This window comes from Odontomachus brunneus, unplaced genomic scaffold (assembly GCF_010583005.1).
Source record: "Odontomachus brunneus isolate Ranch 3 - 2012 unplaced genomic scaffold, Obru_v1 Obru_scaffold_015, whole genome shotgun sequence".
Lineage (NCBI taxonomy): Eukaryota > Metazoa > Arthropoda > Insecta > Hymenoptera > Formicidae > Odontomachus > Odontomachus brunneus.
This window is the reverse complement of record NW_022639465.1, coordinates 1,417,885-1,441,940: the sequence shown is the minus strand read 5'-3', so window position 1 is coordinate 1,441,940 and position 24,056 is coordinate 1,417,885. Positions and strand designations below refer to the sequence as shown.

General features: G+C 40.3%; 1 protein-coding gene and 1 long non-coding RNA gene across 4 annotated transcripts in view; both read right to left on the bottom strand.

Annotated features, from left to right (window-relative positions):
• Window positions 1-2,817: 2,817 nt before the first annotated feature.
• Window positions 2,818-7,488, bottom strand: LOC116841338. The gene is made up of 2 exons (XR_004377540.1): window positions 5,509-7,488; window positions 2,818-3,680 (listed from the first exon to the last, which is right to left on the bottom strand). It is a non-coding gene; the product is annotated as an uncharacterized LOC116841338 (long non-coding RNA).
• A 3,867-nt stretch (window positions 7,489-11,355) lies between these two features.
• The window catches only part of LOC116841450 (UDP-N-acetylglucosamine--peptide N-acetylglucosaminyltransferase 110 kDa subunit), a 26,227-nt gene continuing 13,526 nt past the window's right edge, over window positions 11,356-24,056 (bottom strand). For 2 of the 3 annotated variants that reach the window (XM_032809398.1, XM_032809397.1), the window contains exons 6-12: window positions 18,320-18,409; window positions 16,208-16,388; window positions 15,508-16,110; window positions 14,682-15,196; window positions 14,066-14,519; window positions 13,531-13,907; window positions 11,356-13,389 (exon numbers count right to left, since the gene is read on the bottom strand). In XM_032809398.1, coding sequence (XP_032665289.1) covers window positions 13,200-13,389; window positions 13,531-13,907; window positions 14,066-14,519; window positions 14,682-15,196; window positions 15,508-16,110; window positions 16,208-16,388; window positions 18,320-18,409 — 2,410 coding nt within the window. In that variant the 3' untranslated portion in view covers window positions 11,356-13,199. Of the gene's footprint in view, window positions 13,390-13,530; window positions 13,908-14,065; window positions 14,520-14,681; window positions 15,197-15,507; window positions 16,111-16,207; window positions 16,389-18,319; window positions 18,410-18,645; window positions 19,595-24,056 lie in introns of those variants that run through there. The other variant, XM_032809400.1, reaches the window with a different exon arrangement.

Genomic DNA, 24,056 nt, shown 5'->3' with positions numbered 1-24,056 from the left:
AATAAGAAAATAAAACCAATTACATGTACGATTAGAATTGCGTCGTTTCTCAATAATCATCCGTGATTGTGCATTTTCTTTTGCGCGCGCGCGTGTCGTTTAACGACGCGGGTCACCTATTCACTCGTACCGATCGTCTGTATGCAGTGCGAGAAGCGCTCCACATGAGAGGAGGAGGAGGAGGAGGCTCCACGAGTGGCGCGCGCGGTTGCAAAAAGACGCGAGCGTAATTAATCGACCTTGTAACCGACCGAGAAAAAGCCGCGAGCTAGATTTAGCCGATGCAGGGAGGCATTCTCTGCCTGGGTTACGTGAACGTGCCTCGCCATTTTGCCTCGTCGCTTATTCCCATTCGACACCGGCTCGTCTCGCGTTTCGACCTTCGGACGTCGTCGGGAAAAAGAACCATTGTTGGGGCGCTCTCTTCGTGGAGGAAAAGAGGGTCCGGCGGGCGAGCGGGGGGCGCGATGCCGAAGAGGAACGCGGAGGGGAACGCGCGACGAAGCGACTAGACTCGCCGTCTTCCTGCCTTCCTCTCTTTTTATCCTTTTTACCGATCTCTCTCTTTCTCTCTCCTTTTATCTCTCTCTCTCGTGTCTCTTTGGACCAACTCGTTCTTTACGCCGAAGCATCCGAAAAATCTATCTCCGAAAAGTAAAAGTTCGTCGAGGACTCGTATTATTTCCCTCCCAAAATTCAATAAAATTGAAATAGTTAAATCTCTATTCTCGAGTTATCTTTTCTGTCATAGAAATTTTGCTAGATATCAAGATTATGTATCTCATTCTCTACGATATCAATTAGGAATTCCCCATTCTTATTTCAAATATGGTTTCCTTATTTAGAGTCGGAAAAGAAATAATCTGGGAACTCTTGCTTTTTCAATCGATAACGTTAGTAACGTCAGTATACTTTATAGTATTAAGAACGCCATTTTTTTTTAAATAATCAACTATTGTATATTCAATAAAATATAAATTGAAAAAATAAAATATTTTTAAAACATTCTGAATACTAGTATTTTATTGAACAATGAAATTATTTGAAAAGTTTTGAGATTATTTGAACATGTTTTGCTCAATTCTAATGTAAAATGAAGACCACTGAAACCAAGAAAAAATATTGGGAGACATTTGGGTTTTCAATTTAGAATTGCATGTTTGAAACATTATATTTTTAACCAAAACTCGCAATTATATTTGAGATTCGGGCAGATCCTAATTAGAATGCCAAGAAATATTTTATGCGGGTTTTTCTTTTTCAATTTACGTTTTCTGCCACGTGTTACTACTTCGATAACGGACCTGGCATAAATCAGCATATTACGCTGTAACGTCCGCCGGAGAGAGGTAGCCTTTACACCGTACGTATGTAGGTACCGAATGAGCGGTGACACGCGAGTATCGCGTGCGCCTCCACGATCGCAGGTGCACGTGCATTCACGTCGGTCTGTCCCCTCGGCCGTCCGATACAATGCGGAAATGCGGCGGAAGTGTAACGAAGCCGCTAACTAGTACGAGGAGCCCTTCGGCGGAAGCGAGCCTAGCCTCTCTCGTATTCCGCAGACTCAGCGTCGAATTACTCAGCACTCTATCCGGCTGATCTTAGTCACCTAATATCCATCACTACGAGATCGTTAATGAGCGCCCGCGCACGTCCATCGCCGCAATTATCGTTGGTTACTCATACGCAGCGTTTATCATCCTGTTGCCCACGAGATGACGACCTATGGACGACGGACGGAACGTCTCGCGGTGCGATACTTGTCGGATTCTTCATCTGAATCTCGCTCGTTGCAGAACAACATTCGGGCAATAACATATACAAGGTGTCCGGGAACAATGGTGCCATCACTCATGACGATGTATATCAATTCTAAATGGAATTGCAATTCTAAATGGAAAACCCAATATGTTTTCTTGGTTTCAATGGTCTTCATTTTACATTAGAATTGAACAAAACATATGTTGACTTTTCAAATAATTTTATTGTTCAGTAAAATACTCAAGGTTAAAAATATTTTATTTCTTTAATTTGTATTTTATTGAATATACAATAGTTAATTATATATATTAGATCAAATGGAATAAAATAAAACCCAATATGTTTTCTTAGTTTCAATGATCTTCATTTTACATTAGAATTGAACAAAACATATGTTGACTTTTCAAATAATTTTATTGTTCAGTAAAATACTCAAGGTTAAAAATATTTTATTTCTTTAATTTGTATTTTATTGAATATACAATAGTTAATTATATATATTAGATCAAATGGAATAAAATAAAACCCAATATGTTTTCTTAGTTTCAATGATCTTCATTTTACATTAGAATTGAACAAAACATATGTTGACTTTTCAAATAATTTTATTGTTCAGTAAAATACTCAAGGTTAAAAATATTTTATTTCTTTGATTTGTATTTTATTGAATATACAATAGTTAATTATATATTAGATCAAATGAAATAAAATAAAACCCAATATGTTTTCTTGGTTTCAATGGTCTTCATTTTACATTAGAATTGAACAAAACATATGTTGACTTTTCAAATAATTTTATTGTTCAGTAAAATACTCAAGGTTAAAAATATTTTATTTCTTTGATTTGTATTTTATTGAATATACAATAGTTAATTATATATTAGATCAAATGGAATAAAAAATTCCTGTACCATTTTTCAAAAAACTACGTAAAATTTTGAGTTATTAGTAAAAAAATTTCGTGAATAATTACCTAGATAAGCTGTAATGGCAATGTCTATATATTAAATTTCTTTTTTTTTAATAATACGCAATACTGCAACTAAGTTTACGCTTATCTAACAGTTTATATTTCAGTAGTATCACTTTTGTGAGGAACTATTCCATTGAATATTTCCTTCTATATACTAGTGATTTTTGAGTAGTTAAGGTGCTTTCGACACTAGATCAAAAGGTTTGGTCCTCTTGAGTCTCCGCACAACGTTGTCTCGGTCCATTAGGTTCAGCATAAGTAGGTTGTCGTGTTTTAGAAGCCATACTTCGTGCTTCACTACTATGGATTTAATCATCGTTGACTGTAACCATTTTCAAGTCTTTATGGATATCATTATTACGTGCATACCATGCATTCACAATTCCACACAGTACTTTGTCTTGGAAGTTTTGAATTATTTGGATATTGGATTTCTTGGTGCAACTCCATAATTTCAGCCCACATGTCCAAACCGGTTTTAGCACTAGTTTATACAATAATAACTGGTTGTGCACATTTAACTTCGATCGCCGCCCAAGTAACCAGTACATTTTCTTGTACTTGAGATTAAGTTCTTCTTTCTTTCTCTTAACATGTGTCATATTAAATCTAATTAACAAAAAAGTCTTCTACCATTTTGTAAATAATCACGTAGATTCTTAGTAGTTATTAATTAAAGAAGATTAGCGCATGACTATACGTGATAATACATCAAACTTCGTTAGATGATTTTTTTCTTAAGTTTGGCCTAATATACAAGCACACGGCGCTAAACGTTATCATCACAAATTATCTATCACATGACGTGTAATCATTCATGAACCTTCATTGGTTAATAACTTATCATTTTACATGGTTTCTTGAAAAATGATAGAGGAATTTTTTCTTCAATTTGACGTAATCTACATCCCCACGGACGATGGCGCCATTATTCTGGAACATCCTATAACAAAGATCAAACATCTATGTACCTTTATTGTAGCAAGGATGAAGTTGACATTCGCAGTTTAAGAGAGTGAGAAAGCTGTTTTGTGACTATTTTCTTCCTCACTCTAGCTAAGAGCGATAGTTAAAAGCCACTAAATTCCTTGTAAATAAAAGCTTTGCTACATACATATTTTAAGAATATTGCGGCTCTTGAGCCGCTCTAAGCTAGAGTAAACTAAAGGATAATAGTGCCAAAACAGTTTTCTTACTTTATCTCAAACTGCCAATTTTACTCTGTGAAAATAATGCTTGATCTATGTATACAGGCTGTCTGGATTTAGATTCCGCGAGCGCTCATTTGTACAGATAGAACTCGTTAAAACAAATAGAAAAGTCCTCTATCACTTTATAAACTACTACGTTAAAACGAATAATAAAGTTCTCTATCATTTTTATAAACAACTATAGTGCAATTATGTTAATGAATGAGATGTTAATGAAAAGAAATTAGCGAATGAACACGTGCGATGCAAATGTCTGTATGAACATATTTGGGTTTGTTTACTGTTCGCTAGCAAACGTGAAAATCGGATAACAGCGAAAGACGGAGTAATGTTACAAGCAGTTAGCAGCGTGCTCCTGCGTTACATGCGTGATCTTGAGCTGCACGTCTATATTTGCTGTTGCTAGGAGATTGGAAAACAGACATATTCCTTCAGAGGTTATCTCACCACATTGTATAGATTGTGAGTGATTCCCTTTCATTAATATTTTCAGAATTATCATGGTAGTTAACGAAATAATAAAGAATCTTTCTATTCAAGTTTAACAAGTTCTATTCGCACACGAGCGCACAGATATCCTAAATCCAGACACCCTCTAGATTACAAATCAATTTTTTTTCCCTGTAGACCTTGTAGACCAACTTTCTTTTATTAATATGCCAATCATTACTGTGGTAGTTTACAAATTGTGTAAGATTATTGTCTCTAATAATCGAATGTTCGATTATTACCGATAACTGATAACGTTTCTATGGTAGTCTCGTAAACAAATCGTTCTAGTAGATATGTTTAATATGGTTATATTACTATTTCGCGGTAGAATAAGGATTTACATCACTAACTTGTTCCTTTCCAAGTCGAGCTCAGGACTTTATTGCAGAAATAAAATGACGCTGAGCAATTAAACTTAATTCTCAACTGAATTAATACAGAATGTTTGATTGGCCTAATGCCTCAATTAATGGGTCATCTAAATATTTCCGACTCAATTGCGATTCTCTAATTATGTCTCTCTTCGGTTTCTCACTGACTTCTTACTTTTATCCTTCAGGCTAGCCCGGCTCTTATAAAAAGTAAGACTAATGCTGCAATTCTAAGCAGAATCGTAAGTCTCGTAACTTGTTCTCGTAAAATTCTGCAAGTGCAAGTCTATGCAATATCATATGTCGTACAATTACTCGAATATCTACGATTTCATGTAATTTACGATATTTACAAGTGATTGTACGACATATGATATTGCATAGACTTGTAAATCTACTCATAACAACGAATTTTACGAGAACAAATTACGAGACTTACGATTCTGCTTAGAATTGCAATATAATTCGTAAATAGTAACAAGATGATCCGGTATGTTTTGATTTCTCCTCAAGCTCTTTGTTATCGCTCGATGTCCGTGTTTCGCGGCGGCTTTGTCCCGACGTGTAACGACTTCATTTCTTACGATAGCACAGAGGATTTTCTATTCAGTTCTATTCTGCCTAACAAGTTCTGTCTACCTGCGCACGAGTGCACGGACACCTAAATCCAAACTCTCCGTTTGGTTCGAGTCTTTACCTAGGATTCTCAGCGGGAGCACCGTAGTCTCTCTGCGTCTTGTCGCGAACCAGCCGAGCCCTTACGCCTCGCGAGGGTCTGTAGTAGCTGCATGCATATGTGCGTGCGTGCGTGTGTATCGTACACGCGCGCCTCCGCTCTTCAGCTGCCGAGGCCGCGCGCGCGCGCGTCGCAACACGCACGGCAACACCGCCGCGTTCACACTCGCGCTCGGGCTGTTGCGTAACGCTGCGGAGTCATGCGATAGGATAGATCCGTCGCTACGCGTAGCGCGGCGCGGTTCAGCGCAGAATGGTGCGGTGTGCGGCGGGGATATACGTGAGGAGGATAGACGGCGACGAAGCCGACAGCGGCGGGACGGGGGAGAGGGCGAGGGGGGGAGCCGAGTTCAGCCTTGAAACGCCTCGTCACGAGCGCCATGCACGAACGTTGGACTCGCCACAGATTGCACGCGGACTCACGGCGATTCCTTCTCTCTCCTCGGAGCTTTTCCCACGTCCCGCGAATCACGAAGGGAAAGGGCTTTCACGCACACGCCTGAAAGCCCTCCTCGCGACGATAACTTCTCTTTAAAATCTAGATGTTGCGATATAGAGAATTTGCGGACAATTCAAATACGCGTGATTGCCAAAGAGTTCAAAGGGAATATATTCTCCTCAGTGGCTAGGTTTTTATTGCGGTTTGAAGTTTGAGAATACGATATAAATTTAGGAAGTGATTCTTTCTGGTTAATGTTTCAGAAATGTTAAATTGAAGTACGTTAAATATTGTATATTTTACATTGATAAAAAAACTTGGTACTTGTAACTATAATCGCATAATGAAATCGTTATTGTAAAAAATCATTTTGTGTAGTATAAGTGTTACTATAGTTTAGTGGTAATAATCTTATTGCGTATTCCTATTGATACTTTTTTGTTAGGACAACAAGAATATTTGACGTCAAAAGTAATTACAGTTTTAATGAGATTGACTAATTTTTTCTTAAAGTGTACCAGCTGAGTTTGAGAAAGAGAGGGGGGAGGTAGAGAGAGAGATATGTATAGACGTTGCGAAACGAACGCGTTTCCGACAAAACGGGCCATCGATCCAGCGCACTCGAATATAGTAAAATAGGTTACTAGGTAAGACTCGGTTTTCATTGCGGAGTGTTTCTGCAAAACTCCATCTCGAGGAAAACTTTTCGAAATATTCGTTTCTTCGCGGCATTGCCCTTTTTGACACTCAATTCACAATTCGCGCTCTCATTCATTTTGCGCTATATACAGGGCGTTCGTGTGGAATGACGTAAGATTTTCATTCAGGTGTTATTTCAAACGAATAATACCGTATCTCTCCTCCAAGGATATTTACCGACATATTCATTAATCAACGTAGAAGAAGCGTTATTTAATAATGCGACATATTAAATTAAATCCTCTTCGCACTTAACGGATTCTCTCTTTAGCCAGACTGGAAGTGAAAATTTTCAATTGGAAATTTTCCTCAACGAGAATATCTTACAGAATTCTCGGTGGTGTGTCACACACACACACACACACACACATTTCTAACTGCTGAATTCCCCCGGAGTTACTTATACGATATTTATTGTACGCACTTTCGAAGCCTCCTGCGTATCCGCAATATAATCGATACGCGACGCGAGCACAAAACTCCCGCAGCCGTCGTGGAAACGGCGGGTAATCCGCGTCGCTTCCAGCGGGAAATCGCCTTCCCCTGATGAACGCGACGACCGGGGCAGCCAGGAAGCGGAAGCGACCGTGCGAATCGTTAAGAAAAGCAGAGCGGAAGAGAGCCGGGGCAGCGCTATCGGCAGATCGGGATGCGGGAGGGGTCGAAGGAGATAAGAAAGTCGAGGGAAGGAAGAAAAAAGCGGTTTAGCAGGAGGGTAGCTCGGCTTCGACCTCGTGGTAGGCCTCGATCGATGCCGTTGCCGTGGCGACCGGGGCCGGCACCGTGGTGCTCCACTACTGATTATTTATGTCAAAGATTCCCCCCTCCCTCCTTCGCCCTTCCCCCCCCCCATCCCCGGTCTCCCCACGGTACGAAACGCAAACGCGAGCGAGCTACCCCGTTCTGGCGAACGGAGGGGCGAACGCTCGATCCGGCAGCCTACTAGCCTACCCACGTGACACTGAACATCACGGGGCTCACGGGGGGATGGATGAACCGCGGGGTGGTTGGAATACGTGGATAAAGAAGCAAAGAGGGTGCACAGGCAGGGTGAACCAGTGGCGTAGAGCGTTCTGAGGCAAAAATCCGGAAAATTCCTTTTGCATATGGTAATTTGCACGAGCACTTCTCACTGGAGGAATATATATCGCTTTAACGTAAATATGTTTACTGAATATATCTATATAATATTAGATGTTAGGAGAAATATTCGGTACTTTGAGTATCACTGTCAGGCAATGCGAACGCTCGAAGAAGTGACACTCCTTGATACGCGTAAGCAACTCGACGAATTGTAAAGAGTTCGATTTCGTTATGTGAATATTAATGTATACAGTGCAATTATTAATATATATATATATATATATATATATATATATATATATATATATATAAACATTGTCAATTATAATTGTCTCTGGGCGATCTTTTTTCGTTCGAAGGAAAAGGTGTATATCTCGAGTTGGGGTACGAGGTGAGTCGCTGAAAGTCGACGTTTCCGCCACTGCGAGAAGGGTGAAAGGAAAGGAAGAGGAGACGGTAGAACAAGACGGCGGAGGGGATCCAATGAAATACGTACGTAGATCACCGAGGAAGAAGAGGGTAAATGGGCCGCGTCGAGAGTACATAGATATAGACACGTTGTAGTCTATTCAGGATCTGGGACGAGTCCCTGACATTCATAAACGATCGCTCACGGTTTATTAACAATATCAACAACACCGATGTGTGGCCGAAGTTAAAAAGAGCGTCTACGTCGCTTGCCGTTCCTCTTCCTGTCACTCCCCTTTCCCCCCCGCCGTCCAAGGAGACAAAAGTAAACAGCGCGATGTAACGAACACAAATATATCGCGAGCGGAACGATATCGTTAGGGATGTGATCTATTCTAATTATTGGCGACAATAAAAGCGACAGCAACTGGTGAAAGTGTAACAATAAGTTTGCGCGCGGGAAAGAACAATAAAGAGGCAGAGAAAGAGAAAGAGAGAGAGAGAGAGAGAGAGAGAGAGAGAGAGAGAGAATAAAAATACATTTCTTGTTCGTGATGTTCGAATTAGAATAAGTCAAATTCATAAATATTATCTTAATAAACTCTCTCTTTTTTTTCTTCAGGAATACATTATTTTTGTGCTTTAAAAAAAATTTAGTTAGCTTTAGTTTATTTAAGAATATATTAAATTCTTGTCTTAAAGAGATTAAAGATTTTTTTACAGGATATAAGAATATATATATCTAAAGATATTCCACAGGATATCTACTGTATCTACATCACAGGATATCTACTGTACTAGTTACTGTATCGTTTGTCAGGAATACAACAAAATTTATTGGAATCTATTATTAGATCTTCATTATTCATACCGGATTGAATTATTTGCTCGATTGATATTCAAAATATTACTATATATTCAACCTTTTGCTCCCAGTTGTTATCCTTCTTTCTTCATTTATTCTCGCAGGTCAAATTTATTGGTTACTATGATAAGGAAGAGAAAGCAATGTCCAGGATGCTTGCGCTGGAAATTTTTGAGATTCGGGATAGTAGTGCAATATAATAATCGACGGAAATAAAGTCACGATTGAAAAAGTAAAATATTTTAGCGCAGTGCAAATAGCACACTGCATTATATTAAACAAAGGGGTAGCGGGGGAGGGAGAGTAAGAGAGCAAGGGAATATTTTAAAATGGCGTGCACAGAGTGGAAGTGGGAGTGAGAGCGAGCGAACGGCAACTACTCTCCCGGTGGGGAAGGGTGTTTTCGACCCAGTTTCACCCTCGCAAGGTGGTGGCAATCGATACTGCGCCTAAGGGCCGCATGGAACGCGATCGCAGTGCCACTGCTGTGCTGCCGAAAGCGAGAATTCGAGCTTCACTGCGCGCGACGCCGCTAATGTACACACACGTCGTGACCCGAAAACCCCGACGATGTAATTTTTAGCGCCGACGTTCGAGCGTAGAATCGCCCGAGTGTGGGCGCCCGATTCGCGCCTAATTCGGCACTCAAGACTCAAGTCTAAAATACGTAGTGTAAACTTAGCGTATGAAATAAGAATAAGAAGTAAAACTAATTTATTTCACTTTTATATATATATATATATATATATATATATATATATATATGTGTGTCTGAACTTGTAGCTTCCTTACACCGGAAGTACTTATTTGACAGAAAGACTTTCGCAAGCGTAAGAGGGAACTATAGGCGGAGTACAGGCGTAAGCGAAATAAAATATTTTTATTTCCTGTTTCTGCTGTCACGCCAAGCTTGCTCCACGTATTGTAGACGACCACTCAGTGCACGCTGCCCGGCGTTTTTTCTCGCTGCGCGAGGTAGATGCAATAAGTAAATGTAACGCGCCTAAAAGTGGCTGCGCTTTCGGGGCTACACTGCAAAACGCGCGTTCTCGCCGGAGAGCCGCTGTGACGAGGCCGCAATTAAAGTCTCGGCGATTGGACCGCGTTTGAGCGCGCGATAAGCGAACGTCGTGAAAGCTAAACGCCCGCATTATAACGCTTTTATCTGCTACGTAACCGGCGTGCAACAAATAACGGCTATCGTGAGGCGTCGACACGTTGCTGATAATCCCGACAGTGGGCGGATATGCGGAAGAAATGCGATCCGCCGACCGAACGGACGGACAATACGCGCGGGCACACCTACGCGATATCGGATGCTGTGAAAAAGCGGCTCTCTAATACGCGCCACTCTTTCTCACTTTCTAAAAGAAAAAGGGAGGAAAAACGTGCGGTTCACGGACGATATATATCTTTAATAATCGTCTAATAGCGTTGCCGAGACCTTCGTGCCGCGAGACAACGAGAACCATGGATCCTCTGAATCTAGCGAGCATCAGAATCACGAAGAGGCCAAAATAACCCTTCACGACGGAACGACGGTGTGCTTTATTTATGACTCATTGATCACTAAATAGACGAACGGCCAGGTTCTGCGTATTCACATCAGACTGCAGCACGTAACAACACAGCGCAGGGGGAATCGCAGAACACCCTTTTCCCTCGTCGATCAACATTCGCGCGAAGGGACTGGAAATGGACTTTACCGATGTGTCGGAGAGATACTGCTTATACCGCGTATATCCGGAGGGAATAGTTAAATGCTGTACACGGGATCCGATAAATTAGGGCTATCCGCTGAAACGGGTTGAATCGGATTACATTGATACTATGCGCGAAACGTACACGCCTCTACGTATATACGCGCGTAAATGGAGAACCGCCGTCTGTCGAAAGTCGCATTCCTTCAAAATGTCGATGTCAGCGATTCGTCTGTCCACGACAGGTGGCCGAGTCGCAACAAATTTCGCATAACCGTGATTTGTAACCCATATTTATTTAATTAAATACATCAATAATTATATATATATATATACATATATATATATATATATATATATATATATATATATTTATGTGTGTGTGTGCGTGTGTATACATATATATTTAGAGAAAGATCCGGAACATATTGAAAATATAATACAATTACTTGAGCGATTATCGAACTAAGCACGAGTCCCTCGAATGTTCCCTTCTCTTTAGTCCTACTTGAGTCACGCAGTCCTGCGAATTTTACCGGATAAGGACGCCGGATCGACGAATTAAACTTCTCAGATCGCAGAATACGAGCAATGCAACCGGGACACCGTTGAAAGATCGTTTAGTTCATCGTTCTTTATTCTCTAGACGTACATCAGTGCGCTACAATTATCTTTCTCTTAGCTACTGTTTATCTTTGTCGCAATATCGCAAATCGCGCCGTCTTCGTAATCGATCTAAACGTAAATAACTAACAATTATTCTTAATATTTACACTTATATCATACTATATATTAGTCGCTCGATATAATACAATTGCATAAATCACTGTCCGCGGCTGCTAAATAACATCTCGCTCCTCAAAATCCTTCTGTAGGATCTTGGAGGAACTATTATGGGACACTCGCCTACTTAAAATCCCTGGATCCTTCTCAGATCGATCTTCTTAAGTTTCTAAGTTCTTTCAACTTTTCGTTTATTTATTTTTTGTTTGAACTCTCGTCAGTTCTTCGACTTTCGCTGCTTTTACACAATTTTTGGATTTTTACACCTTCGAGACTCTCGATCGAGAGCATTTTTTTTTTATACCTGAGATAATGCGAAAAACTTGGATCCTTGGCACTTTAACCTTTAAGTTCTGGAATTGTTGAAATTTTGGGTGAAATAGGATTTCATAGATCTTCACGTCCAGATTTGTATATCTCTGGTCTTAAAAACTTTGCGGGGATATTTATTTCTTAAAATCTTTGAACTTCGAGAAATTCTCTTTTTCTATCTGGGATCGTCCGTTAGAAGGATCATCAAATTATCCTTCAAAGGATCATCGTATTAGATCCTTGAGTCTCAGATTTCTGGAAAAATCTACTTCTCAGCCTGCGGCCCTTCATTCTTCTCGCGATGTGTGAGAGTGAAATAGTAGAATATAAGGAACTTGATTAGCTACTAATCTTTGTTACGTGTCCTTGCATTTTTTTCGGCAAATCACATGCACAAGGATACCCTCCTCACATTAAAAGATCGTCTATAGAAAGCGAGGATGGATGTCTTGATACGATGTTTTTTTTTAGGTTTTTTTCGTCAAATTGATATGAGCAAAATAATATAAACAAAATGTGCCATAGATTCTCAATTGCAAATTATCAAGCGAATTTCACATGAAATTAAATCCTACAAAAAAGAATTTTTTATATATTAATTTTTGTTCTTTTCTTCCAAATTCCGAGTTTCTTTTTACTTCTGAATTTTTTAAAAATCTAATAAAATTCTTAAAATTTGGAACATTAGAACTTTCCTCCTCCTCAGTTCCTTAGATAAACGACAATGCGACAATCGATATTTTGTTTGCTTTATTCCGCGGATATCGGTGAGATCATATTCTGCGAAAAAGCAACAACCTGTAGGGATTTAAAGAAGATGGAACATATTGTTCCTATTTTACAATCAATATCATTCGAACTTCCTCCCTAATATTGTTCTTACGTTTTTGATGTTCTCAGCAATATCTAAATTTCGTTTTCTCCTGAATAAAATCTTGTTTACACGTAGTTGTGTGCTTTTCGTAAAACTTCACACAATCGAATCCGTAAATATTCGAAAGAAAAAAGAAAAATAATTGAAAAATCAAACATTGAAAAGATCAAACAAGAACAATGAAGGGAGAACACTGCTTGGGAGTACCGCGCGAAATCAACTTACGACTTTTCAATATTTTACGCATACTCGGACTTGTATATGAGGTATATATTAACATCTACTGTCTATATTCTAAGGTCCGTGAATTTATCGTACAAAACAGCGGTTGGCAGAGATACGGAAATTTATAAGAGACTTCAAGTGGGAGTAAGATATATTAGCCGTAGTTTCTTGTAAATGCTAAAGTTTCCGGGGAAGAGAAATCGTTAATCGCGTAGTCGAAGCTGAGTAAAGTAAATCGTGAGGCGTGTCGTAAAAGTAAAACCTTTTAGGACATGCTCGACGACTTCTGGCTGTCGTTCTTGTCGAGAGCCGACACGTGGTCGGGACTTTCTCCGTGTGCATAACGCTCCCACATCTTTGTGTACAGCATCTCCATACCCATCGCGTATAATTTGCAGTTGAACAGTGGACTGTCCGATCGTGCTTTCCAAACCTTAGCTCGAGTGGCTTTCAAGCTAGGAAAAAGGAAGTCCATATTATATACGTTGCTAACTATTCTTTCATGAAGCAAGATTATCTTTTTTACACATAACATTCATTTTTTTGGATGGAAAATTTAACAAAGTTCAATGTGAAATGAGCATTGAAAAACTTACTATTCTCTATCAGTGCCGAGCCTGATAGCGATATCCTGATATTCCTGGCGTGTACGTGCCACCAATTCAGGACAACCAAGTGTGTTCAATTGACTAGCGGCGACGCGAGATGCAAGAGTCTCGCCCGGTAGCGTGACCACTGGTGTTCCAGTCCACAAAACGTCCATACTGGTTGTGTGTCCATTGCAGAGAGGTGTATCTAAACATACGTCAGCCAACTGGCCTCGTCTTACATGCTCTTCCTTAGCGGCGACATTGCTGAAAAGGATCCTTCCGGGTGTAAGACCCAATTGTTGCGCAGTAGCCTGGAGATTGGGTTCACCAACTGCTGGGAAACGAAGCAACCATAATACGGAATTGGGCACATGTTTCAGAATCTGAAATCAAATTAGTCAGACATTAACTATAATGCGATGCAACAGGAGTTAATTTCTTCAAGCTCTTCAGTCAGTCGGTACAGTCATGTTAGATATTAGAAGCCAGAAATTATAATGCTGTCAGGAGCCTTAAAAAAAACTTTCGATCAATTACTCACATGTGCCCACATGTGAAGTGTAAGTGGATCAATCTTGTATAACTGATTGAAATTGCAGTATACAACGGCATCCTCGGGCAAACCGTACTGCTGTCTAGTCGTGATGACAATATTCTGAGGCACCTCCTCGCCAGTCGCAGTTTTATTGTTTACTTGCGTGGTGGCCATGCCATTTTGCACGACAACGCCGTTTACGGACATCTGACATTGCCCGGAGGCAATCATCGTTTCGATCGGAGTGGTAGTCGGTAACTCTGCTACCTTCAAGGAGATCTCAACGGGTTTATTCTTGGCGTCTGGTACCACCACCTCTCGTATTTCTTTCACCAGAGTATTCTCAATCATCGGAGAAAGATCGGTAGCATTGATCACTGCCACGTTGTCCGCGACCTTGCCTTTTTGATTCAACTTGTCTGTTAGAATCAAGCGTTCCTTCAGATGAGGGAACATTTGTCTGAAAAAAAAAATCAATTAACATGGTTATAAATAAGCAAATTGAAATAAAAACTCTCTCTTGCAAAATATTTTTGTAAAATCGTGATCGTATAATTTTTTTTGTATTTTAACGTCTTTTCCGTTTATTTGAATAATCTTCGTGAAATAAAAAATTATGTACTTGTGGTCCCCGATGAAGTAAGTGTGCGGCATGTAGGCCAGCTTCTCGCTGTACTGACTCGCGAGTTCCAATGGCGAAGTGACCTCGTCCGTGATGAGATAATCCATAAAACTGGCGCCGGAAGTGCCGGGATAACCCAGCCACATGACTTGTACCGGTGCCGGTCGTAATGCAAATATCTCGTTCCTAGCACCCTTCGTATAGCCATTCATGTTAACCAGAATGTGGATGCCATCCGCGTTGATGCGATCAGCAGCTTTGCCGTTGCACGCTACTTGCGACAAGTCGACGAAATGCTCGGTCTCGCGCGCGATCTTTGCGCGGAAAGTCGTGCCGTCATCATTGCTAAGCGCGTAACAAAATATCTCGACTTTCTCGCGGTCATGCAGACCGGGAATCGATTGCATCAGATGGCTAGTCGGATGGTTGCCAAAATCGGACGAAACGTAACCAATCTTTAACCGTATGCCAAGTGCTCGCGGATATTTGTATGGTTGCTTGTGAAGGACGTGAATCTGCAATAAATCATTCGTTTGACATATAAGTACCGAAGTAATAGTGAAGATATGTAACCTGACAAACGAGACGGAATATTAATGTTAATTTCACAGTTACTTATTGAAGCAAAAGGAAAGTTTCTGTTATATTTTACAAATCTCAATCGATCCTAAATGTTATCTTATTGATATCTTTTATTTTAACATACTTTGCAAAAATCTTGAATGAATTGTCTTATTTCTGATGTCATCAATGAATACGATTGTGGCGAAGGATCAGAAAAACGTCTGTTAAATTGTTATTGAATTCGGTAAATGTGGAAGCTCACCTTTTCGATACAAAGATTCGCATGCCTAGCAGCGATCGCCTTCCTGAATTCGTGTGACAAAGGATAGAGCATGGAATGATGTGGATGTACGCTAGGCAATCTATTTTTATCCAACTGCTCGGCGACTATGGACACCAGCTTCTTCATTCTGGCTTCGTAGTCAGTCCAGTCGCATACTATCTGCAAACAATGTGCCAGGTTGCAGTAGGCGTCCGGGAAGTCTGGCTTCAATTTCAGGGCGGTTCTGTAGGATTGAATTGCTTCGGGAATGTTGCCGGAATCCTTGTGGATCGATGCCAAATTGGAATGAGCATCGGCGAAAGCCGGATTGATCTGTATCGCCCTCGTGTAGCACTGTAGAGCACCTTGGATATCCTGCATCTCCTTCAGTGTGTTACCCATATTCGAATAAGCATCGGCGAAAGTCGGCTGTATGCGAATTGCTTCCTTGTAATGCATCAGCGCCTCGTTCAGTTTTCCCTGTTGCTGCAGAACGGAGGCGAGATTGCTGTGAGCAGCCGCGAATTCCGGAAATACTTCCAGAGCCTTAAGATATAAACGAGTTGCCTCCTCGATGAAGCCTTGCTCGCGCTTTATGTTGGCCTAGAGAAAAAAAGAGCAAACACAACGTTCACGTTTCTCGTTCACATTCCTTGATCATTATTTCTCGTGTTTAGTACGCAAAGGTACAATTTCTCACCAAGTTATTGAGAGAATCGGCGTGTGTAGGACAGAGTCGGAGGGCGGTATTGTAACATTCTTCCGCTTCAACCACTTGACCTTTTTCTTTGAGAGCGTTCGCCAAGTTGCAGTATGCATCAGGAAAGTTCGGCTGTAACTCGATAGCGCGTCGATATGTGTCGATAGCCAAATCGATAAGCCTGCAATATTAGAGATGAATGTAAAATAAATTGGAATTCATATATTCTGCTTAGCGTCAATTATCTTCTTGACACTTTCAAATTCCATTAATCCTTATGTTTAAACAAGGACTTATATTTTCTGTTAGGCAAAAGATTTGTCAGATCCACTTTTCAGTCCAATGAATAATAAAAGTCTGAAAGATCGGTGAATTGTTCTATTTGGAAGTAAAGAATTTTCGAATCAGTTAATGAGCCCGTCAATTAAAAAATAAAATGGTTCTTTAACCTCTGTCACTGAATCGTACCATTTGAAAACTCTAACCGCCATTCAATCATAACATAAAAATAATGGCTACGTTCACAAAACAACGGTCGAGTAAGCACTCAATGCCATTGGAATATTCTTTCAGACCTATTATAGATCCAAAAGAATACTTCAATCAAAGGCGATAATCATTCAACGGTTGCACAACTATTGTTATTGTGTTTTCTGAACGTACCCAATGTTTTTTCGACTTGTTCGCGTTCAGCAGAGAAAGCTGCTTTGTAACTTTTGTAAAACTCGTGAATCTAATTGGTATATTTTTTATCTTGGCTGAATCTAAGAGGATATAGCAACTAGACCCACGAATTTTACAATAGTTACGAAGTAGCTTTCTCTGCTAAACGTAGTCACTGGCCGTAAAATTTATAAAAGAGTGTCTGACCAGTCGTTGAGTTGTACCACTTACGCCCAAGAAGGTGTATCGAGACGTATACACGCGCGTGTAGATGGCGCTAAATCAATAAATTTTTAACGGGTCTAACTGTTTAAACCGTTATTTTTTATTTGCTCCAAAACATTGGCAACGATCACCTTTAACGAAGAATCCAGATTGTAATAGACAATTCAACAGACGGATCTTTTATCTTCCTCAAATAGTACAACGGGTCAATTTTTGTATCTTAAAACTTGACACGAATCAACAACGTCAAGACAGAAGGTCATATTATTTATAAGTTTTACGATTGAATGATAAATCAAAATACTTATTCGTAGACACTTGCTCTTAATATATTTCGTCGTCTATTATACTTTTTTGTTCCCTTAATATTCCATTATTTACGAGACTTCATCTCTTACCGTTTAATTTGCCATTTTGTTAATTAATTTAATATGCCATATCATTGGGAACATGAACTTTGGCAAATCGTTGCCACGTAGATATGTGTGTTCTAATTTTCTGGATGATAAAATGTCAAACGACCAACTAACGCGAACAATAAAATGTCCGGCGAGGAAGTGTCTATGAATAAATGTTACGAGAAAGTGGTATACTGCAAACATGACCCATTTGTGAAAAAACTAAAGACTCTGAGCTATCAAATTTTTCCTGAATTATCTCATTATTATCTTTATGGAAGTTACAAAACGTTGAACTTTGCTTTGCTCGTTCTGTGATCGAGAAAATCACTTCTTTGATTTTTATACGCAGAATCGACTCAATGTCGAGTCAGATAGTACAAAATTTTTTTGTATTGTATATATATAATACAAAATGTTTTTATTTCGTGAATTCTTTTCTCAAAGAATATATCTTGACAACTATTATGACTGAACAATAGATCTGTGCAATTCCTTTTTTCTTACAACGGTAAGTCTGCAAAAGTCATTAAACATTATATAATAATTTATTATGTAAAAAATTATATTATAAAAAATAAAATGTTTAATAATGATCAATCGTTCTTGATGTTTGCTACGTTAGATTTAAAAAAAAATTTCTCCAGACCACGTTTTGTGGAATAACTTCTGTGTACATACTAGGAACTCATTAATTACATATAAAAATGTATCAAGAAGATTAATACGTACGCGATACTGATCGCCGTTAGGTTTCGTGGAGTTTATATACTTGTCTTTTTGATTGCAAACGCGAAACGCATTTTTATTGCAGAACTACACTCACCCTTGCTCGTAATAAACGCACGCCAAATTTCCGTGGACGACTGCATTGTTGGGGCTGAGATTCAATGCACGCAAGTAAGCCGCTACAGCTCTGTAATGATCGACAATTCGAGAATGATTATTAATTTCCGATCCCTCTTCCCGAGGGAAGACTCAGATGCGCGAAAGAGTTTCAAGTATCAATAACCAGGTGAACGTTATCCTATGGAAAAAAATCCGCGGAAAATACACACGTATATCTCAATCGCCACGGCGATTCGATCGCAATCGTAAAGACAACTAGTCGTTAATAAAACTCTCGAGGACACACGATCGAATCTGATGAACCTTTTAACGTAGCGCCTGATCCAAGAGACGCATCCAGGAGTGGTTGGTCGCGTGAGAGTATCCTCGATCTGAACGCGAAGCGCGGGCGCGATAGTGGTCGAGGGCGAGATCACCGTATAGACGACCACGCACTGGCAGTCCATTCCTTCCCCATCCCGGCTATATTGGATCCGCGGATCCCGAGATGCACGGATCCGAGTGCGTGGTGCGAAGTATCCTTGACAACGCGACTCGTTCGAATGGACGAGTCCTCGGGGACTGGGACGCGAGGATCCCGGTAGCCGAGGGGTCTCGCGGAGCGGATAATTCGAAAGCGCGTATTCATGCAAGATGTGCGCGGACAAGTAGCAAGGGAGTTTTGAAAGCGCAAAGCGTCGGGAACCCAATCCGGGTTCCCTCTTAACGACGACACGCGTCCTACAACGAACAGCAGCCCTATTCTCTGTGAATAATTTCTGGAGCCGTGACGGGTGATCCCTTTACAAGCATGTGAGATCGAAGTTGGATAACGAAGATCCACTGATTCTCTCTTGGTGTGCGCGCGTGTTGAAGCGGAAAATTGTACGAGCACGGGTCCAAGGATACGCGAATTCCCGGACGTTTTGGAATCCACTGAGAAGTGCGGGGAGTCGCGATTTCGGAGAGGCAGAAAGACAGCTGCACGAGCACGAGAGTCCCTACGTTCGTGCACACCACAGCGATCCTCGAATCCACGTGGATCCGAGGATCCACTTGATATCCTGAGGCGCCCGCACACGGAGAGATGTCGGAGCAGCAGGAGTTAAAGCGGGAATTACACAAGCGCGGGTCCTTCGGCGACGGCGGGCGGGTCCTGCGGAGAACAGCTCGCGACGCTGGCAGCAGGAGGAAAGCAGCTTAACTCGCGAGCGGACGAGCGAGGTTTCTGCTTTTTCGCGAAAGACGCGAACGAGCACGCGTATCCTCCCACACAACGGGGGGCGAAAAGGGCTCCCTCCGTGGGGGCGGAGCGGCTTCTGGAATCGATAGCTGTCCTCGAATTCCTCCCACTTTGTGCGTGCGAGAACACTCCGCAGGGAAACGCGTTCCGCGGATCCATTATCGTCGGATCGACCGACGGCGCGTTTTTATGAATACCTTTCCTTTCAGCTCGAGCTATTTCCATATCGTTATACATACGTGACTGAAGAAACAAAAAAAATATGCAAAAGAAGTGGAAAAACTAAAATTAACCAACGTTGGATGTTGGTGTCTTGTTTGTTTTATCATGCCAGGATTATCATAAAACGGTTCGTGACATTGAGACATTTTCACACCATCGATCGAAGATTAAGGCCTACTAATTCTGTAATTTTTAACGACAATGTCATTATCGTTATGTTGTCGTTGCGCAGGTATTAATACATGATAGAAAAGCTGCGCAACGACACACAATAATATCGTCGTTATTAGGGATGTTGTGATACTACTGATACAATACTAGTATCGATATTTTTCTTTCAATACCAGATATTTTTGTATCGATATTCGCACCTATATCTGTACTACTTCGATTCAATATTTTTTCGAGCAATCGCATGCTAAAAATAATTGCAGTATGACACATGCAATGTCACTAGCATGATACTGTCTTGAATATCACTAGTTGTTATTAGTCTTTTCTACCATATGTTATATCTACGCAATAACAATATAACGGCATTGTCGTTAAAAGTTATAGAATAAGTCTACTAGCTTCTTGCCACGGCCATCTTGATTTATGACGTCAGAAGCGATACATGCCCAAAATGCTTACAAAGTATATCGAAATGATAGATAGATTCAACAAATGACACTTGCAATAAATTAAACACGCTTCAAAAATATTCCGCAAACACTTTCTTTCTGCTAACCAATAAATAACCGTAAAATAAACGTGACAAGATAATGAAAAAAATGTGATTAAAAAGGAAGTTTGCATGACCACGTTAATTTTACGATTGTATATTGATTGTTAGAGCAAAAAGAAAGTGTTTGGAGTATTTTAGAGGTGCGCTCAATCGATGACAAGTGTCATTTTTTGTATGTATCTGTTTATTTAGTCTTTACAGGAATGTTGGGCATGCATTCTCTCGCTTCTGACGTCATCAATAAAAAGTTCCGCGATAAAAGACTACGGGCCGTATTCTTCAAAAATAGCGCACACAATATCTCAGTGAAAAGTTATGATATACGTGGCATAAACTACAGCTTTTCATAGAAATATCGTGTACGATATTTCTATGAGAATAAGGTCGTAAGAGTCTTAATATCGAGAGAACGTGGGGGGCGGGCGTATAGGCGGCACTCGGGGATGTGGATTGCGTGGGCGGAGATGATACTGCGGAAGGTGCGATGATTCCTTTTATTTCTTTGACGGCCATTCAGCGGAATCTTGGCGGGGGATCGATAGACCGAGCGGCGCCACATTGTAGTCGAGCTGGAGGGCAACGCGGGGATAAACGTGTTACACGGAGCGTGGGAGCGGGTTTTACAACACAAAGTCCTTGAAATCAAGGACCTGCGAGTGCGAGGGCGATGAGGACGAGAGTTCCGAGCGTATTAGAAGTAATGGCATGCAAATGTATGACAAGGTGTAGAACCGACAGAAATAGAAACGCTGGCGCCGACGCTGCCACAGAAAGGGGAGGCACAAATCAACGGAATTCATCAAAAATAAAAAAAGAAGAATAGCTGTTAACGCACGAACGAGATATGACAACCTCGTTGTGTCGTGTTTGTAAAAAAAAACAGGTATTCAACGGGGAGCGGTGCATTGTCCGCATTCTCGTCCAGATGCAGAGGACAATGAACTTGAAAAGGACGTTACATGAATATCGATCCTCGCGCGCCGCTCACCCCATACAGCTCATGCGCCGTGCCCGCTCGTTCCCGGATGCATAGCGAATGCGTGATGTCCAGCACGATTTCGCCCTCCGATTCTCTTTTAATCGGAAGCTTCGCCGCGCGCTCGGGAATTATATCTCATGTTCGTATCGTCAGAAGTGACAATATGATACATAGAAAAAAAGATTTGGTTGAATTAACCAAATATCTGGTCGAATATGAAAGATCCAGAAATTCCGATTGAAGTAACCCGAATTATTTCAATCAACCAAACATCTTGTTAACTTAAACAGAATTCGGGTTACTTCAATCGGAATGTCTGGATCGTTCATATTCGATCAAATATTTGGTTAATTCAACCAAACCCTTTTTTCCGTGTACTATAAAAATATCGATATCATCGGTGATATCAATATTGGAGCAAAAATATCGATATTAATATTATCCAAACTTGGGAAAACTTAGAATTAGAGATAATATAAAAATCAGGTGTTGTCTCACAAGCCACTTTTGAGGATTTCGTACGTCTATAAATAATAATCTTACTATGATATAAAGATACTTTTGACATTGTCTGCACTAGACTTTCTATGATTTGTGATCTAAAAATCTTAAAAAGAATGTGTTAAGGTTCCTAGCTATGACTGTCCTTGTTTTATAGCATCAGAAGCGAGTAATTGTATGCTAAAAATTATCGCGGTATACGTGAAAATAAAACAATATACGCGCAAAGTGACATTCTTCATTGACTCTGCACACTTGTAAAAATGCCCGGACACTTTCCTTTTACTTCAGCCATCAATAAATAATCGTCAAAAAATCAACAGAAGTCGTAAGATAGCTTTAAAACATAAGTTGCACTAATTTTCGGTTATTTATTGAGTGTTGAGGTAAAAGGAAACCGTCTGGATATTTTTTTAAGTAAATATTGTTTCTATCCACGTATACTGCAATATTTTTTGACATACGATTTCTCGAAAAAAAAAAAGTATTCGAAAGAAGATATCAAAGAAAAATTTAAACGAAGTGATACTGACAATATCAAATATCTTTTTTGATATTGAATATCAAAAAAATATCGGTATATTGAATATTAAAAAATGATATTGAACATTAAAAAAATACTCGGTAATAAAAGAAAATTATCAACGTATCAGTATTACCAGGTGTAGAAGTATGAAACCGGAATTCTTTTATACAAATAAGACGTCTGTTGTTCGAAAGTGATAAATAATACTTTATTCAAAATAATTTCCACTGTTTTGAACACATTTTTCCCACCTCTCTGGCAGTTTATGAATGCCGTGCCAAAAAAACTTTTCATCTTTTGAAGCGAACCAGTTATCTAGCCATTTTTCCACATTTTCATACGAATCGAAGCGTTGGTTAGCGAGAGCGTGTCCTAGCGATGCGAACAGGTGATAATCGGACGGAGCCAAGTCTGGAGAATAAGCCGCATGCGGTAGTAATTCCCAACTGAACGACTCGATCGTTTCCTTGACCCGTTTTGCTGTATGTGATGGGGCATTATCATGGAGCAAAATGACATTGTGTTGCCTTTTTGCATATTCTGGTCGTTTTTTAGTCAATGTTCGATTTAAATCGATCATTTGTTGTTGGTAGCGATTAGTATTGACGGTTTGACCAGGTTTCAGCAGTTCATAGTTCATAGTTCATAGTTCATAGTTCTTCGTTCCTCACGTCAAAATCACCACTTTTGAATTTTTTAAACCACTCGAAACACTGAGATTTACCAAGAGCATATTCACCGTAAGCTTCGACAAGCATTCGATGTGATTCTGCAGCAGTTTTCTTTAAATGATAACAGAAAATCAATGCTGTCCGCAAATCATAGTTAGTAGGCTCGAAACGTGACATGTTTAAGGTTATACAAAAATATACTAGAGAATGAAAGTTGGGGTTATGTTTGTTGACAATATTCGTCAGCTGTTAGGAGAATATAATAGCGCGGCAGTAGCGGTCTTACGGTCACTAAACTGAACGCTGGCACCATTTATAGGGGAATTCCGGTTTCATACTTCTACACCTGGTATGTCAACAGTATCACGACATCTCTACGTATTGTTGAGTTAAAGCCTTATTACATATCGCGCTCGTAACGAAAGAGCGATCGAGGAAACAATAACGATGATATCGCGCGTAAAGTGGCAAAAAGGAATTGTGTGACCCTTGACTACCACCAGTGACCACATGCGATGCACCGGCGAATAACTATAAAGTCACTTCAATCTCGCACAGACTTTAAGACCGACGGCAAGATTAGGTTCGAGACATCGGTTGATCAAACTGTGCGTGTAATAATTCCTTCCATGCGTTATCTCATGTAAATTTCCAAGCCGTTTGGAAAGTCCCAAGATTACGTCATACGAAAGAAATATTTCACGGTTAAAGAATACCCGACTTGGAAAGTAACGGAACCCGGAGGACTCGAACACCCGACACGCACGGAAAGTTTCTCCGTGTTGTAACTCTCGCTCATTCGACCTGCGCCAAACCGCCGCGCGTGATACCTCAAGCTGCCGATTGTGTGTAAATGTACCCAAGTA